At 38.5% G+C, this 17,845-nt stretch overlaps 1 protein-coding gene across 3 annotated transcripts in view; it reads left to right on the top strand.

Annotated features, from left to right (window-relative positions):
• NEK10 (NIMA related kinase 10) overlaps positions 1 to 9,009 on the top strand; it is a 179,817-nt gene extending 170,808 nt beyond the window's left edge. For all 3 annotated transcript variants that reach the window (XM_047769255.1, XM_047769253.1, XM_047769248.1), the window contains 4 exons: positions 81 to 189; positions 3,569 to 3,621; positions 3,702 to 3,757; positions 7,823 to 9,009. In XM_047769255.1, the coding sequence (XP_047625211.1) occupies positions 81 to 189; positions 3,569 to 3,621; positions 3,702 to 3,757; positions 7,823 to 7,871 (267 nt within the window). In that variant the 3' untranslated portion in view covers positions 7,872 to 9,009. The remainder of the gene's footprint in view (positions 1 to 80; positions 190 to 3,568; positions 3,622 to 3,701; positions 3,758 to 7,822) is intronic.
• The last annotated feature ends 8,836 nt before the right edge of the window (positions 9,010 to 17,845 follow it).

Below are 17,845 nucleotides of genomic sequence, written 5' to 3'. Positions count from 1 at the left end.
GTGCAGAGATACACACAGACGTTGCGTGTCATTTGACTCTGAATGTAAAATAAGACACAGTTTTGCTTTCTCTGTTTCAGTTATCTCAGGGATCTCCAGAACCAATTGAGCCCAACTTTTTCACAGCAGATTACCATTTATTACATCGTGCATCAGGGGACCACAGCCTGTCCCCCAGTGACCCAACAGGTAACGGTCTTCAACACAGGCAATCTGGCTCACAAAGAAAGAGATTGGATCAGCGGCTGTCCTGGGAAGGTTATCTTCAATATAAAATGAAAATAGAGGAGTACCCGTCGTAGCTTAGCAGAAATTAATCCGACTAGGATCCATGAGGATGAGGGTTCAATTACTGGCCTTGCTCACTGGGTTAAGGATCCGGCGTTGCCGTGAGCTGTGGTGTAGGTTAAATATGTGACTTGGATCTGTCGTTGCTGTGGCTGTGGTGTAGGCTGGCGGCTATAGCTCTGATTGGACCCCTAGCCTGGGAACCTCTATATGCCATGGGTGTGGCTCTAAAAAAAACAAGAAAAAATGAAAGTAGAGCTTATTTTGATTACCTCTGGTGTTGGAAGGAACATAGAGTAGGAATCTAGGAATTCCCTGAGATTTATTTTACCCACTTGTAAGCTTCCTTGGGCATTTATTAATACCATAAGCAAACAGAATCTGTGTGGGTAAATTGTACTTCCTTTTATTTCTTCTTATCTGATGATGGGAAATCCAATGCCCAGAAGCATGCAGGAAGATGAAAGGCAGAAATGAGGAGTTTGAATAAAATAGAAAATTTGAAACTTACCTGAAGAATCCACATCAGACATATTTTAGTTTGTTTCTTTCTTTGCAAACATTTTACATAGGGAGGCAATGTAACATAGGAATTAAAGGTGCATATTCCATAAACCTGGATGCCTAGATTCAAATCTCTGCTCAGCTACTTAGTAGCTGACCTGGAGTAACTTATTTGGACTCACTGAACTCTAGTTTTCTTGCCTGTGAAATGGGGATAAAAATGGTACCTGCATTTTAGGATTACAGCAAGGATCAGTGTAATATATGAAAATATGTGTAATATATGAAAAAGGTTTAGGAGTTCCTGCTGTGGCACAATGGATTAAGAACCTGACCACAGCAGCTCAGGCCACTGTGGAGGTGCAGGTTGGATCCCCAACCCAGTGCAGTCTCCAGCTGGGATTCAGCCCCTGGTCCAGGAACTTCCATATGCCGAAGGTGCGGCCATAAAAAAATAATGCATAGGAGTTCCCATCGTGGCGCAGTGGTTAACGAATCCAACTAGGAACCATGAGGTTGAGGGTTCGATCCCTGGCCTTGCTCAGTGGGTTAAGGACCCGGCGTTGCCGTGAGCTGTGGTGTAGGTTGCAGATGTGGCTCGGATCCTGTGTTGCTGTGGCTCTAGTGTAGGCCGGCAGCTACAGCTCCAATTCAACCCCTAGCCTGGGAACCTCCACATGCCGCGGGAGCAGCCCAAGAAAAGGCAAAAAGACAAATAATAATAATAATAATAATAATAATAATACATAGCCAATAGTAGGGACTCAGCATAATGCAACTCTTCTTATGCCATTTTACTGTCAGCATAGATCTTCGGGCTACTCTGAGATTACAGAATTCCTAAATAATTTTTTGAGTCCCTGTAAATTATATGTATAACCCTCAGTGGGGTGGATAGACGTGAAGTATTTATGGCTAAATGAAGACTTGCCGTCTCCTCATCCAAAAAAAGTACTCGGCTCTGTTGTGCTCCTGTTGTCACCTAATTTAGGCAAATCAATTCATGCATTAATTAGCAAACCTTCCCTAAGTCTTGGACTTCTGGGATAAGGCTAACCTGGGGAAGCAGAGTTTCACTTAAAATAGTCCCTGAGAAATCTGTAAAATCAAGATAAACTGCTATCTAAAGGCATTTGTTTTTATCTATTTTTAGTTGAACTGTAGTTGATTTTCAATATTATGTTAGTTTCAGGTGTGTAGCACAGTGATTCAGATACACACACACACACATATTCTTTTTCAGATTCTTTTCCATTATACCTTATACAATATTGAGTTAGTTCCCTGTGCTATACAGTAAATCCTTATTGTTTATTTGTTTTATATATAGTAATGTTGATATGTTAACCCCAAACTCCTAATTTATCCCTCCCCTTTGGTAACCATAAATTTGTTTTCTATGTCTGTGAGTCTGCTTCTGTTTTGTAAATCAGTTCATTTGTATAATTTTTAGATTCATATGTTAAGTGATATCATATATTTGTCTTTCTCATTTTCTTCACTTAGTATGATGGGGTAATATTACTCAGCCATAAAAAAGAATGAAATGATGCCATTTCATTGCATGGATGGGTCAGGAGATGATCATACTAAGCGAAGTATGTCATTTGCTTTTACAAGCATCCCACAGGCCAGACTTCTTCCTACAGCAGCTCTGCTGAGTGAAGTGCTCTGAGAGAAGTTCTCAGAGGTCTGAGGTGGGGTTGACAGGTTCTTCAAGTAGATGGATACCCCACCCCAGAGCAGACTAGGCACGTTCCTTGTCTGAGCAGGCTGGGCAAAAGCAAAGACAGCAGAGCCAGGGAGCACTTAGGGCAATACCTTTAAGCTGAGATTAAAAACAAACCATCAGAACTGACATCCTCAAGCTTCAGCTTACACTTTTCTCTCTCCTACATGGCAGGGAACTCCTCAGGCTTGACTGACTTGAGTGGAACCTGGTCAGCATTGCTTTGGGTGGTACTGGGGTAGACCAAACAGTGAAACAAGTCTGGTCATCTGCTTCTCTCTCTTTTTTTTTTTTTTTGGTATTTTTAGGGCCGCACTGGTGGCATATGGTAGTTCCTAGGGTAGGGGTCAAATCAGAGCTGTAGCTGCTGGCCTGCATCACAGCTACAGCTACAGCCACATCCACGTGGGATCCAAGCCGCGTCTGTGACCTACACCACAGCTCATGGCAACGCTGGATCCTTAACCCCCAGAGCGAGGCCAGAGATCGAACCCATATCCTCAGGGTTACTAGTTAGCTTCATTTCTGCTGAGCCACAGTGGGAGCTCCTTGTCTTCTGACTTTAAATGCATTTTATTTCCCTCCTGGCAGCCATAGGAAAGGGTCAGATCTATGTTGTCTTTCACTGGCTATTTCTGCCTCCCTCTAAGAATTGATTTTCTTTCTATCCTTCTTGCCTTGTGGATTAGGGAAAGTTTCTTAACCTTTCCTTTGCCTGTCAGTTTGTGTTTAGGATCACTTGTCACCTGTCCTAAACAGACATACACACACACCCCTGACTTAATTGGCCAGTCTATACTAAGAACAATGCCCTTAAATCTTATGTATTATTTTTTGATGGCTGCCCCCAAAGCAACCAGCTATTAAAGGAAGAGAAGCAGAGTTGTCTGAGTGTTTAAAGCCAAGACAAGTTGGAATGTGTTTGCAAGTACTCATCTCCCTCACTAAGAGACTGGCATGTTTTCACTACACGTGACTCATAATTGCCAAAAACCTTTAAGAAAATGTGAACCACATGTCAGACTTTCCATCCTTTATCTGTTTCAGGTCTACCCTCCAGCTTTGATTTGGAGGAGGGGATAACATATGAACAGATGCAGGTAAGGTGTCTTCAGTGGTTCCGAATGGTTTTATTTTGTTGCTTTTAATTCAATACTAACCTAATATTTTTCACCTTTAGACTGTGATTGAAGAAGTCCTAGAGGAAAGTGGTTATTACAATTTTACTTCTAACAGGTGAGATCTAGAAATGTGAAAATTCGATTTATATGGACCTTAAATCTGATTTCTCTAGCCTTGATTCTAGAGGTTTTCTCCTCACCTTTGGTTTTGCCGCCCATGTTTTGTATGCATGCAGCTGCTGTATTCTTGGTTGTAAAAGAAAGGTTATCGCTTAGTAGTTATTTACTCAAATAAATGAACATAATGAAGTGGAAAAGTATTTTTACATTTTTTTAAATTAATCATTTGTCCCATTTTGGAAGAGCTGTAAACTCAGATTCCCATGACTCAAATCTACCCACTATTCATAAAGCAACAGGGAAGATGCAGCTAAATAAAGAATCACCTCTGGTGAATTTAAGATATGTTTGTGGGGAAAGGACTTCTTCTTAGGTGTTGCATTTGCTTGCCCTACATAAGAAACTTCAGTTTACGGGGCTGTGTGTTATCTTCTTTTTTTTTTTAATTTTAATTTTTTTTGCTTTTTAGGCCTGCAGCTGCGGCATATGGAGGTTCCCAGGCAAGGGGTCAAATTGGAGCAGTAGCCACCGGCCTACACCACAGCCACATCAACACCAAATCCAAGCCATTTCTGCGACCTACACCACAGCCACAGCAATGCCAGATCCTTAACCCACTGAGCGAGGCCAAGGATCAAACCCTCCTCCTCATGAATACTGGTTGGGTTCGTTACCACCAAGCCACAGCAGGAACTCCTGCCAGTTATCTTCTAAAGTAATCATCCCTGGTGCTCTAAAAATATGCTTTATTTTGTCAATTTCATTCCATTCTGGATTCCTGCGATTTTACTGGTGGACATAGTTTGAGGCACAAAGACAGTTTATTTGAGAGGCAATCCCAGGAAATTCTGGTAGGGGGTTGAAGAAATAATTCAATAAAGGTTTCCTTTTCAAGCAAGTTACCACTGTGATGGCTGGTGCTGATCCCACTGTGGGATCTGAGAGCCAGTGGAAAACAGGTACCTCGGTTCTCCCATTCAGGGGCTGAGAGGCTGGGATATTTGTCTCCAATTTCCATTGGTCATTGTTTGGGGCCTTTTTTTTTCATCAGGGGATGTTAATTCCCTGGCATTTCTGGCCTTCTGTAAGGGTGGACAAAGAAGATTCTAGAGGCCAGAGAAACCCTCAGGAAAATGAATGCAGGTGCTGACGATTGGGAATCAGGCCACCATGCTTCAAGTGGTTTGAATGGGGGAATGTGAGTGCTGAGAGTGTCTGCTGTCCATGAGTTACCTCTTGGCTTTTTCAAGGACCCACTCATGATAGAATCATCAGATTGACCACAAGCAACCACTTACACATCCTATATGGCTACATTTGCTTTAGAAGGCATGTCCCCTAGAGTTTGTTCTCCCAAAGTGGACTTCTCTGCCTGAAGCAACGGCCTTCCTGTCTAGCTGATGAAGCTACCTGGTGACCACTATTTAAATTTTTCTAGAAGTCTTCCTCAAAGATAATTGTTAGCCCTGGCAAGAGAAAGAGGGCTCAAGAACATTCTGTTAAGGTCATTATGGAAATTAGCTTCTTTTTGGAGGTTAGTTCAGTCTCTAGCCTTTTTTTCCCCTTGTGTTTCAATGAGTTATTCTTATGAATCACACATAAGATTATTCAACTACTTGCTCTTTTGGCTTGATAATGTATTTCTAAAATACTACTGTGATTTATAACTTCAAGGAAATTAAGCTATATTGTTAATAGAAATTATCATCCCCATAATCACTCTTCTCCCACCATCTCTTGGGGGGATTTTTCTTCTCTTGAACTGAGTACAACCAGCCTCCCGTGGACAGTATGAATGTCTGTGAATGTCTCTGTTATTGACTCTCAGCATCTTATTTTTCAATTGCCCTTGGCTCATAATGGGAAAAAAGTCATGCTTATTTTTTCAATCTGCATTTTCTCAGAGATGCAGGATCATGAACAATGAATATCTTCATATATTTGCAGAAAACCAGCTAAATATCATTTAAAAAACATGTGTAAGGAACTTAGGGAAGCTTTTATAAGAGTTCTTATTTTTCCTTTTTTGGAAATAATAGTTTTAGTGTTATTTTGAAATTTATGGTTGTTCTTTTCAATTCTACTATTATTAAATTAAAAAAATCAAATATTACTTCTACTTTCAAAGACCTATATTTCAACATTTCTATATTAAAAGACATCACAGATTTTCTTAAATAGACAATAAGATGACTAATAAAGGGGGAAATTATTTATCATTGTATCCAGAATTGTGAATAGAATATGAAGATATGATTTAAATGATCAAATTAAAGCAATATGTAATGGAAATGACATCAGATTTTCTTAAAATGCTCCCAATTAAAATGAATTGTCCATTTAAAAATCTGTATAACATGCTCCTCCTTTTTAAATTTTGAATGGAAATGATAGACTATATCATTGGGAGAGAGAGTTTTCACAGTTTACTGGTAAAAATAACTCTTGGTTGTGCTTAACGTCATTTCTTGTTTACCGATGTTCCCAATTAATTTCCAAGAAATAAGTCAGGCTCCACACAGAAGTATCTAATACTTCCCAAGCAGGAAATACACATAATTCCAAATATAAATCAGATCAGCTGTGAGAGTCATGATTTTTCCACAAAGGATGGAAGGTGCTAAAATCACAGCACATGTAGGGGTATTTAGATTCAGTACATGGAGTCAGTAGAGCATATTTTCCCAAATAGGTTTTATAAATAATCTATATTATCAAAGGTGTTAATAGATGTTTCCTGAAAAATAAACTTCCATGACCAAATATGTTTGGGAGACTCTGAATGTGCATTTTTCCATTTTTGGAAAATGTTGGTGTACATTGCTATATTGAAGACTTTGAGATGTACTGTAGGAAAGAAGTCTGTTGATCTTATTTATTCTGGTGATTCTTCTTTTTACTTGGAACATAAGTTGAGAAAATCTGCCCTAGCAGTATGGTTAGAAATAGTAAACATTGTTTTAACTCCTCCACCAGTGTCTACCAGATCTGCTCTTATTCTTATCATCAACATCATCTTAATTGCCATCATTGCAAAATATTATTAAATGATCTTGATTAATTGCCATGCAGAGAGAATTACATAAGTCCTATTTTATTCAAGTTTATAATTTCTGACTGCCAGTTCATCTACAAAGCATCCAGACAGAAACTAAAGCTTTCAGCCCAGACATAAAACATTTTCAGCTTAGATCATAGAGTTTAGTTAGGGATAGAGAAAGCTGCTCTCAAACTAGTAAGTATCAGGATAAGGCCATTATCTAGACATTAGCTATCTTTGGGGAAGATACCTAGAACTGTTTAAATAATGATGAGACTGCTTGGGCAGTTGGTAGGAAGAGTATCTCAGGCACAAAATGCCGCATTAGTTAAAGAAAGTGGCAACAGAAATAGCAACAAGGAGCCCTAACCCAAATGAGGGATTTGGGATGGGGAGTAGGACTGAGTCGAGAGTGTGGAAAAAAATGAAATAAGGTCAAAACACACTGGGCTAGCCCCAAGTGGGCTCTATTTGTGGTCATTTGCAGGGCTGTATGATTAATTAAATTTTACACATGTTTAGCTTCCTTACCAAAAGGATACAGCCTAGCATGACTTAATTTTATCACTGTTGTTTGTGAGAGTAAAATTGTTGAGTTTTGTGAGTGAATAGATGACAAGCATGTCATCCTTATAGACTTAGGGGTACACATTAATACTTTATTTTGTAGCAATGAAATATGAAATCTATATTGAATCCACTCGCATTGCTTTCTCTTCTAGTTAACTCATGAACATGTAAAAGAGGCATTTAATATATAAGCTACTTTGGATGGCTATTAATTTTTCCACCATATAGGGATATTAGTTCCTATTGTTTATAATTTGAGAAAATGTTAGCACTGAACTTTAGCACAAGGCAGCTTTCTAAAAATCTCACCATTCCATTATGTTTAGAATCACCTCTTATTCCTTGTGATTTTGCTTATATACCCAAGCTACTGCTTTTGAAATTGAATGGGATGGATGAACTAAAATATTTGAGACTACAGAGGACTCTTTTCACTTCTGCATCTTCTAGGTATCACTCCTATCCATGGGGGACCAAGAATCACCCAACCAAAAGATGAAAGAGCTGGATTTTGAATGGACTTGATTTTCCCAGTAAAGTTCAAGGTCTGGACTTCAGCCACCCCTGCAAGATGCCCATGGATGGGGGGCTGCTGAAAGCGTGTTGAAGAGAAAAGACCAATGTGCCACAGTTTCTGCAGGACCTGCTTCTGGGGGTCTGGTGCTAGAAGCCCCAACCTTGAGATGCTTTATATAAGGGATGACAGGGGTCTTGGTGTGCTCCTGGGAGAAAATGCTGCAAAATTCATCTGTGAGGAGAAAACCGACTCCTCCCAGAACTTTCCTCCAAGTTCGAAACAGAACAAAACATATTTTTCAAGGGAATATTTTATACTTAGGATCGCTGAAACTGTGTTTAAAAGCACCTAGCCTTCCATGTATAAAAAATAGTTTTAGATAAAAGAAAATTATAGGACTCAGAACAGTAATATATTGGGTGATTGACTGTGTCCCTCAGTTGTTTTAATCTTAAAGAAATTCAGAATATGTAATTGAATTTTTTACAGTTTTTTTTTGTCTTAATGAAAGGATTGGTTTTCTCTTAACCACTTTGGGTGATAGTGGTTTTGAACTGTGACACAGTGTAGACAGTATTTTTAACCTTGCACAGCCTCTGGGAATAACTGTCAAATTGTCCTATTTAAGTTAGACCAATAGAATGTACCCATGTATGTGTATATGTATATATGTATGGGGGAGGAGGGAGGTTTTGATTAGACTGATGCTTTGCTGCTAATCAAACTAATAGTGTTTATAGAGCACTTTGAAGAGTCATAGAATCTATGAAAAAGATGCAATATTCCATATTCTAGTCCCTCCGACCTAAAATTACCTTCATTGCTTTTAAATTTTTATTGTTTGAGAATTTGAAATGAAAATAAGCTATATAATAAAATATAAATTTCTTCTTTATTCATTGAGACGTCTCTAGAAAGGAGAACGCGGAATGCCAAAACAGTGCCCCATTCCTGTACAGGGATGATTTATGATGAAAATTCTCTAGATTCTTACTGGGCTGAAATCTCTTCTACTGGCTTCTTTTAACTGGTGTCATGTCAAGAAATTATTGCCATATCAGATCTGTGCTTCCAACTACTTAAAGAGCATTTTCATTCTATTTCAGAATTAATAATGTGAAAGCTGAGATTATGCTTTTTATTTACTTCTATCTTTATTTACATTGAAATACTTTGAGTATGATCAAATTGAATTTAGTTCAACATACTTACAGTAGTTGAAACAATCACCTTTTCTACAATACGGAAAAATCTCCTAATGTGAACCCGTCCTATTATTTCAATATGTTTAATACTTAAATTAAATCCAGATTCCCTTTAACTAATGCCTTTGAAAATTGCCAATGAATCCTTGTCTTTAAGTCAAATTAATAATTATAAATATACTGTAATTTAAAATAATAGATGCAAATACAGTAATGAAAAATTTCAGTTTTAGCTTTCGACCAAATATATCCAAATGTGAAATTTACAAGTGAAATCCAAAGGTTATGATCATGTTTGTTTAAACTGGGAAACTTTTTATTTCTATTTCAGCTTAATTTGAGCCTGCATGACATTTTTTTCCCCTAAATCTCTTTTCACTGTGGAATGAACATGTGTTTTAATTGTACAGAAGGCACATGCCTGGGGGGCACAACTTTTCATTGTGGTGGAAGCCACTATGAAGAAATAAACCAAGCCACAGGGTGAATGTTTGAACCGTAAAGTTCTTTCTCAAATGGTGTAGAAAAAAATGGTATTCAGAGGTCACATCTTGGTAAGAAGAGAGAGATTATTTATTTGAAGGCATTTTGAAATGCATACGGTTGACTTACTGACCAGAAAGGGAGCAAAATGTTTCTACCTGACTCTTTTAGACCTTACAAATGGCACTTATGCAAGAAGAGAGTAAGAATTAGCAAAAATGAGCAAATGGATGGCTTCTTTCAAGAGCAACTTTAGGCCCAAGCAACTCTCACCTGATAGATGTGTTCTTTTGCTAAAATAGTATTTTCTTAAACTACCACAGTCACTGAATCAGCATTCTCCCAGGACAAGACCAAGCCGTTAAGAGAAGGTTAGGCCCAGAGAAGGGAAGCACAGGTGTGTGGAGAGCCCTCCCAGCAATGAAGTTAACTTTTCAAGAGTCCCCACTTTCTAGCTTTTGAACAAGGAGCCACCTCCCTTCACAATAAACAAGGCTGACCTTTTTTTTTTCCCCCACTGTACAGCAATGGGATCAAGTTATCCTTACATGTATACATTTTTCCCCCACCCTTTGTTCTGTTGCAATATGAGTATCTAGACACAGTTCTCAATGCTACTCAGCAGGATCACCTTGTAAATCTATTCTAAGTTGTGTCTGATAACCCCCAGCTCCCGATCCCTCCCACTCCCTCCCTCTCCCATCAGGCAGCCACAAGACTATTTTCCAAGTCCATGATTTTCTTTTCTTGTGCTGGATATTAGATTCCAGTTATAAGTGATATCATATGGTATTTGTCTTTGACTTTCTGGCTCATTTCACTCAGTATGAGATTCTCTAGTTCCATCCATGTTGCTACAAATGGCATTATGTCATTCTTTTTTATAGCCGAGTAGTATTCCATTGTGTATATATACCACTTCTTCCGAATCCAATCATCTGTTGATAGACATTTGGGTTGTTTCCATGTCCTGGCTATTGTGAATAGGGCTGCAATGAACATGCGAGTGCATGTGTCTCTTTCAAGTAGAGTTTTGTCCGGATAGATGCCCAAGAGTGGGATTGCAGGGTCATATGGAAGTTCTATGGATAGATTTCTAAGGTATCTCCAAACTGTTCTCCATAGTGGCTGTACCAGTTTACATTCCCACCAACAGTGCAGGAGGGTTCTCTTTTCTCCACAACGCCTCCAGCACTTGTTATTTGTGGACTTATTAATGAGGGCCATTCTGACTGGTGTGAGGTGGTATCTCATGGTAGTTTTGATTTGCATTTCTCTTATAATCAACGATGTTGAGCATTTTTTCATGTGTTTGCTGGCCATCTGTATATCTTCCTTGGAGAACAGTCTATTCAGGTCTTTTGCTCATTTTTCCATTGATTGATTGGCTTTTTTTGCTGTTGGGTTGTATAAGTTGTTTATATATTCTAGAGATTAAGCCCTTGTCTGTTGCATCGTTTGAAACTATTTTCTCCCATTCTGTAAGTTGTCTTTTTGTTTTCTTTTGGGTTTCCTTTTGCTGTGCAAAAGCTTTTCAGTTTGATGAGGTCCCATGGGTTTATTTTTGCTCTTATTTCTATTGCTTTGGGAGACTGACCTGAGAAAACATTCATGATGTTGATGTCAGAGAGTGTTTTGCCTATGTTCTCTTCTAGGACTTTGATGGTGTCATGTCTTATATTTAAGTTTTCCAGCCATTTTGAGTTTATTTTTGTGCATGGTGTGAGGGTGTGTTCTAGTTTCATTGCTTTGCATGCAGCTGTCCAGGTTTCCCAGCAATGCTTGCTGAATAGACTTTCTTTTTCCCATTTGATGTTCTTGCCTCCCTTGTCAAAGATTAATTGACCATAGGTGTCAGGGTTTCTTTCTGGGTTCTCTATTCTATTCCATTGGCCTGTCTGTCTGTTTTGATACCAGTACCACACTGTTTTGATGACTGTGGCTTTGTAATATTTTTTGAAGCCTCCTGCTTGGTTTGTGTTTCTCAGCATTGCTTTGGCGATTCTGGGTCTTTTGTTGTTCCATATAAATGTTTGGATTGTTTGTTCTAGTTCTGTGAAAAATGTCATGGGTAATTTGATAGGGATTGCATTGAATCTGTAGATTGCTTTGGGTAGTATGGCCATTTTTATAATATCGATTTTTCCAATCCATGGACATGGAATATATTTCCATTTCTTTACATCTTTTTTGATTTCTTTGATTAAAGTTTTATAGTTGTCAGCATATAGGTCCTTTACCTCTTTGGTCAGGTGTATTCCGAAGTATTTCATTTTGTGAGGTGCAATTTTAAAGTTATTGTATTTTTGTATTCCTTTTCTAATATTTCATTGCTGGTATACAGAAATGCAACTGACTTCTGAATGCTAATCTTATATCCTGCTACTTTGCTGAATTTATTAATCAGTTCAAGTAGTTTTTGGGTTTCTGTGTATAGTATCATGTCATCTGCATACAGTGACAGTTTGATCTCTTCTCTTCCTATATGGATGCCTTTTATTTCTTTTGTTTGTCTAATTGCTGTGGCTAGGACTTCCACAACTATGTTGAAGAGCAGTGGTGAGAGTGGGCATCCCTGTCTTGTTCCAGATTTGAGTGAGAAGACTTTCAGTTTTTCCCCATTGAGTATTGTATTTGCTGTGGGTTTCTTATAAATGGCTTTGATTATATTCAGGAATGGTCCCTCTATACCCACTTTGGCGAGGGTCTTGATCATGAATGGATGTTGGACTTTGTCAAATGCTTTTTTCTGTGTCTATTGAGATGATCATATGATTTTTGACTTTTCTTTTGTTAATGTGGTGTGTGACATTGATTGATTTGTGTATGTTGAACCATCCTTGTGAACCTGGGATGAACCCAACCTGGTCATGGTGTATGATTTTTTTGATATGTTGTTGGATTCAGTTGGCTAAGATTTTGTTGAGAATTTTTTCATCTATATTCATCAATGATATTGGGCAATAGTTTTCTTTTTTGGTGTTCTATTTGTCTGGCTTTGGAATTAGGGTGATGTTGGCATCATAGAATGTCTTTGGGAGCATTCCTTCTTCAACATTTTGAAAGAGTTTAAGGAGGATGGCCACCAGTTCCTCTTTATATGTTTGATAGAATTCACCTGTGAAGCCGTCTGGTCCTGGACTTTTATTTGTAGGGAGTGTTTTTATGACCTCTTCAATTTCATTTCTAGTGATCAGTCTGTTTAGTTGGTTTGTTTCTTCTTGATTCAGTTTTGGCAGACTGTAAGATTCTAGAAAATTGTCCATTTCTTCCAGATTGTCAAACTTGTTGCCATATAGTTGTTCATAGTATTCTCTTATGGTTTTTTTTTTTTGTATTTCTGCAGTATCCATTGTGATTTCTCCTTTTTCATTTATAATTTTGGTTATTTGAGTTCTTTCTCTCCTCTTTTTAGTGAGTCTAGCCAGGGGTTTGTCAATTTTGTTTACCTTTTCAAAGAACCAGCTCTTGGTTTTATTAATTTTCTCTATTGTTTTTTTTGAATCTCTATTTTATTGATTTCTTCTTTGATCTTTATAATTTCCTTCCTTCTGCTGACTTTAGGACTTTTTGTTCTTCTTTTTCTAATTCATTTAGGTGGATGGTTAAGTTGTCAATTTGGGATCTTTCTTCTTTTTTGAGAAAGGCCTGTTTTGCTATAAATTTCCCTCTGAGCACTGCTTTTGCAGCATCCCATAGATTTTGAGAGGTTGTGTCTTCATTATCATTTGTCTCAAGGTATTTTTTAATTTCCTTCTTGATTTCCTCATTGACCCATTGGCTTTTTAGTAGCATGTTGTTTAGTCTCCATGTAGTAGGTTTTTTCTCTTTCCTTTTCCCATGGTTGATTTCTAATTTCATGGCATTGTGGTCAGAGAAGATACTTGAGATAATTTTCTATGCTCCTACATTTGTTGAGCTTTGTGTCCCAATATGTGGTCGATTCTTGAGAATGTTCCATGAGCATTTGAGAAGAATGTGTATTCTGCTTTTTTTGGATGTAGTGTCCTGAAGATATCAATGAAGTCTAACTTTTCTATTGTTTCCTTTAGGATCTCTGTTCTTTATTGGTGTGAGTGGGGTATTAAAGTCTCCTACTATGATTGTATTCCCATCGATTTCTCCCTTTATGTCTGTTAATATTTGTTGTATGTATCTGGGTGCTCCTGTATTTGGGGCATATATGTTGATGATAGTAATATCCTCTCCTTGAATGGATCCCTTAATCATTAAGTAGTGTCCTTCTTTGTCTTTCTTTATGTCTTTTGTTTTAAAGTCAATTTTGTCTGATATGAGTATTGCAACTCCTGCTTTCCTGTCATGTCTATTGGCATGAAATACTCTTTCCCACTCCTTCACTTTCAATCTATATGTATCCTTTGTCCTAAGGTGAATTTCTTGTAGGAAGCATATTGACAATTTTTGCCTTTTTATCCACTCAGCTACTCTGTGTCTTTTGATTGGAGCATTCAGTCCATTGACATTTAAAGTGATAATTGATAGATGATTATTTATTGCCATTTTGAACCTCCTGTTCCAGTTGATTCTATGGTTCTCCATTCTTCCTTTCTTTTTTTTTTTGGTTGGATTGTCTCCGGTTATTATCTGCTTGAGCGTTTTTTTTTTTTTTCTTCATTTTTTGCAAATGCAATATTTGGTTTTGGCTTGTGGTTGCCCTGTTTTTTAAGTATGCTAAACCCTTCCTATAATTGTGTAGGGCTGACCATTTTTGTTCATACTATCTGAACTGACTTCTGGTGCAAAGAAGTTGTTACTTGAACTTCATAAGCCTCATAATCTTTTCTTGATTGTATTTAAATTTTGTCTCTTTCTTTCATATAATTTTTAAATTTTTTGTTGTGCAATGAAATTCCCATGCGTTGATCTGATTCCCAGTCACTGAGTATTTGTGTGGAAAAGAATGTGAATTTGTCTTCTCAGATCAATTTTTTCTTTTCTTTTTGTCTTTCTAGGGCCACACCTGCGACATATGGAAGGTCCTAGGTAGGGGCTGAATCAGACCTGCAGCTGCTGGCCTGCACTACAGCCACAGCAGTGCTGGATTTGAGCTGCATCTGCAACCTACACCACAGTTCATGGCAACACTGGATCCTTAACCCGCTGAATGAGGCCAGGGAGCCAACATGTGTTCTCATGGATACCAGCCAGGTGCGTTACTGCTGAGCCATGGCAGTTCATTTTTGTCACACAAATACTTCATTTAATTATCTTTTGATCCTCCAGCTCTACCTGAATAGGTGTACTTGAAATCATAATTTCCTTTTTAAAGCAGAATATTTCATTCCCAGGGAACTGACTGCAGCAGGAATGGTGCTTACCGTTTGTTAACCCTGTCTTCTGGACATGTAATATTTAACTAGAGCTTTTCAGGGAGTAGTGATGTGGCCATTAGACTCATGGACACATTTCAGGAGCCTCCTGGGGACACGCTCCTGTTTAGTGTGGACATCTGTGTGGATCTAGGTGGTGTGTGCACATCTGTTTTGGCATTCTAAAGCAGAACTTGATTAAGAAACACTGTGACGAAGTTAACCCAAATGATGGAACTGAATTGGAGTAAAGATCTCCCCAGAGGTACCACCTATGACTTATTAAATATTTTGAATTTTTTTGTGGCCACGCCCACGGCATATGGAAGTTCCTGGGCCAGGGATTGAACCTGTGAGAATGCCGGATCCTTAACCTAGTATACCACAAGGGAATTCCTAAATACTATGAATTTTGATATTCAGAAGCAAACATAGGACTTTATTATGTGCAATTCCAGCAGTGTCATCAATTAATCACCACTCATATTTAAGATATATAAAGGCAACTATATTGCTTAGTCAATTCTATCAGTATTTATATGCATAGAATCCACATCCTCCTTTTTGATCTGCTAAACTGAAAAGTATACTTATTGCTACTTCTCTTTTTTGTTTGGAATGGTGAGAAGCCATGCACACGAAATATTCTAGATTCCTCTAGAAATGACTTCAGCTTCTGTCTAAAGGCAGAAAAGACTTTTTTGTTTGTTTGTTTGTTTTTGTCTTTTTGCTATTTCTTGGGCCACTCACGCGGCATATGGAGGTTCCCAGGCTAGGGGTCTAATCGGAGCTGTAGCCACCGGCCTATGCCCCAGCCACAACAACTCGGGATCCGAACCGCGTCTGCAACCTACACCACAGCTCACGGCAATGCCAGATCATTAACCCACTGAGCAAGGGCGGGGACCGAACCCACAACCTCATGGTTCCTAGTCGGATTCGTTAACCACTGCACCACGACAGGAACTCCCAGACAAGACTTTTTTAACTACTTTTTTTTTTTTTTTTTGGCTGTCAGATGTGGAAGTCCCCTGATCAGGGGTTGAATCTGCACCATAGCTGTGACCCAAGCAACAGTGACAATGCAATGTCCTTAACCAGCTGAGCCACAAGGGAACTCCCTAAGGTATTTTTATTGTTTGCTTTTTACTTTGTTTATGGTGTGTATTCTTGAGCACAGAAATCAACTGGAGAGGCAATGCCCAGGTACTGGACTGACCCAACCTCTCACAGCCCTAGAGATGCAGCTGCGAAGGGCCTCTGAGCAAGGGAAGCTTCTGTGTGTTTGTGTGGGCTCTTTGGATGAAAGGCTTCATGTTCAACAACTAAATGGGAGAAGTGTGTTTTACATATACCTTTATGATATCTTTGGATTGTATCCTTTGATGGAAATTTACATAGTTTTGGATAGGTTATTTTTTCAGTTAAATGTGCTGCTAACAGTGTGCTCACCCTTGAATGCTTTTTTCATATTGGTAGGAAGACACAAATATCTCAGGGAAACAACTTTGTGATAAATCCTTATGTGTGTCCTTACAGTTAAATTGCCTAATGTAAATATAACTGATTACAATCCTGTTGTGATGTTTTGAAGTTTGCAAGAGGGACAGGAAATATTTTAATACTTTGATAGATATTGCAAGTTTACATGCACTCTGGGACTATGGACAATAGTTGTTTTTAAAAATGAAGATCACATGTCCTAAAATCATAGCAGCATTCTTATTATGTGAGGTATGCTGGAATTTTTATACTATATATATGTATAATATATATAATATATGTATAATATATATATTAACTAATACTGTAAAATTTTAAAATTTGGTTTATTGCTTTACGCTAAAAGTAAGTGAACTCTATTCTCACTTGAAAACTGAATATTATTCCTCTAATTGTGACAAGCTTCCTTTTTTTCATTTTGAAGTATGAAACTTTGCCCTGTTCCCAGTAGAGGTAGCAAAAGTATGTTATAGCAAATGCGTGACTTTTTTTTTTTTCTTTTTAGGACCACACCCACTGCATATGAAAGTTCCCAGGCTAGGGCCAAATCAGAGCTACAGTTGCCGGCCTACACCACAGCCGTAACAACACCGGATCCAAGCCACGTCTGTGACCTACCCCACAGCACACAGCAACACTGGCTCCTTAACTTACTGAGTGAGGCCCAGGATTGAACCCACATCCTAATGGATACCAGTCAGGTTCATAACCCGCTGAGCCACAACAGGAACTCCAAATATGTTTAAATGTTAGAATTTGGAAGTAGCCTTTCTTTTGTTTTTTCTAAATGGGATGGAAGTTGTGTCTTTACAGAAAATCACCATTACTTTGACAGGTAATCAGTGAGTCTGAATAGATGCTTGAAATTCATCTGGTGAACTCACAAATGAAAAATCAGCTGAAGTTTTTGCAAGCATGTGATGTACTGTTTCCAAAAAAAAAAAAAAAGGTAGAGAAAGTTCCAGACTAGAAATAACCAACCAAGAGGAACAAATACCTTTAAGCCAGTCTGAGATGATCTCTTATGTAATCTCTTATCCCATTATGTAGTTCTACATTTTAAGCACCAGTTGAGTCAGGATTTTGAAAAAGAAGAATCAGGCTTATGAATGGCATTACCTTTTAGCTTTGCTTGCCCTCCATGTCCTCTGTGTTTCCTCATGAATTTTTTTTTTTTGTCTTTTTGCCATTTCTTGGGCCACTTCCGCAGCATATGGAGGTTCCCAGGCTAGGGGTCAAATCAGAGCTATAGCCGCCAACCTACACCAGAGCCACAGCAACGCAGGATCCGAGCCTCGTCTGCAACCTACACCACAGCTCACGGCAACAATGGATTCTTAACCCACTGAGCAAGGCCAGGGATGGAACCCGCAACCTCATGGTTCCTAGTCGGATTCATTAACCACTGAGCCACAAAGGGAACTCCTACCTCATG

Source organism: Phacochoerus africanus, chromosome 1 (assembly GCF_016906955.1).
Source record: "Phacochoerus africanus isolate WHEZ1 chromosome 1, ROS_Pafr_v1, whole genome shotgun sequence".
In the NCBI taxonomy this organism is placed as follows: Eukaryota; Metazoa; Chordata; class Mammalia; order Artiodactyla; family Suidae; genus Phacochoerus; species Phacochoerus africanus.
This window is presented reverse-complemented; position numbering and strand designations above follow the sequence as displayed.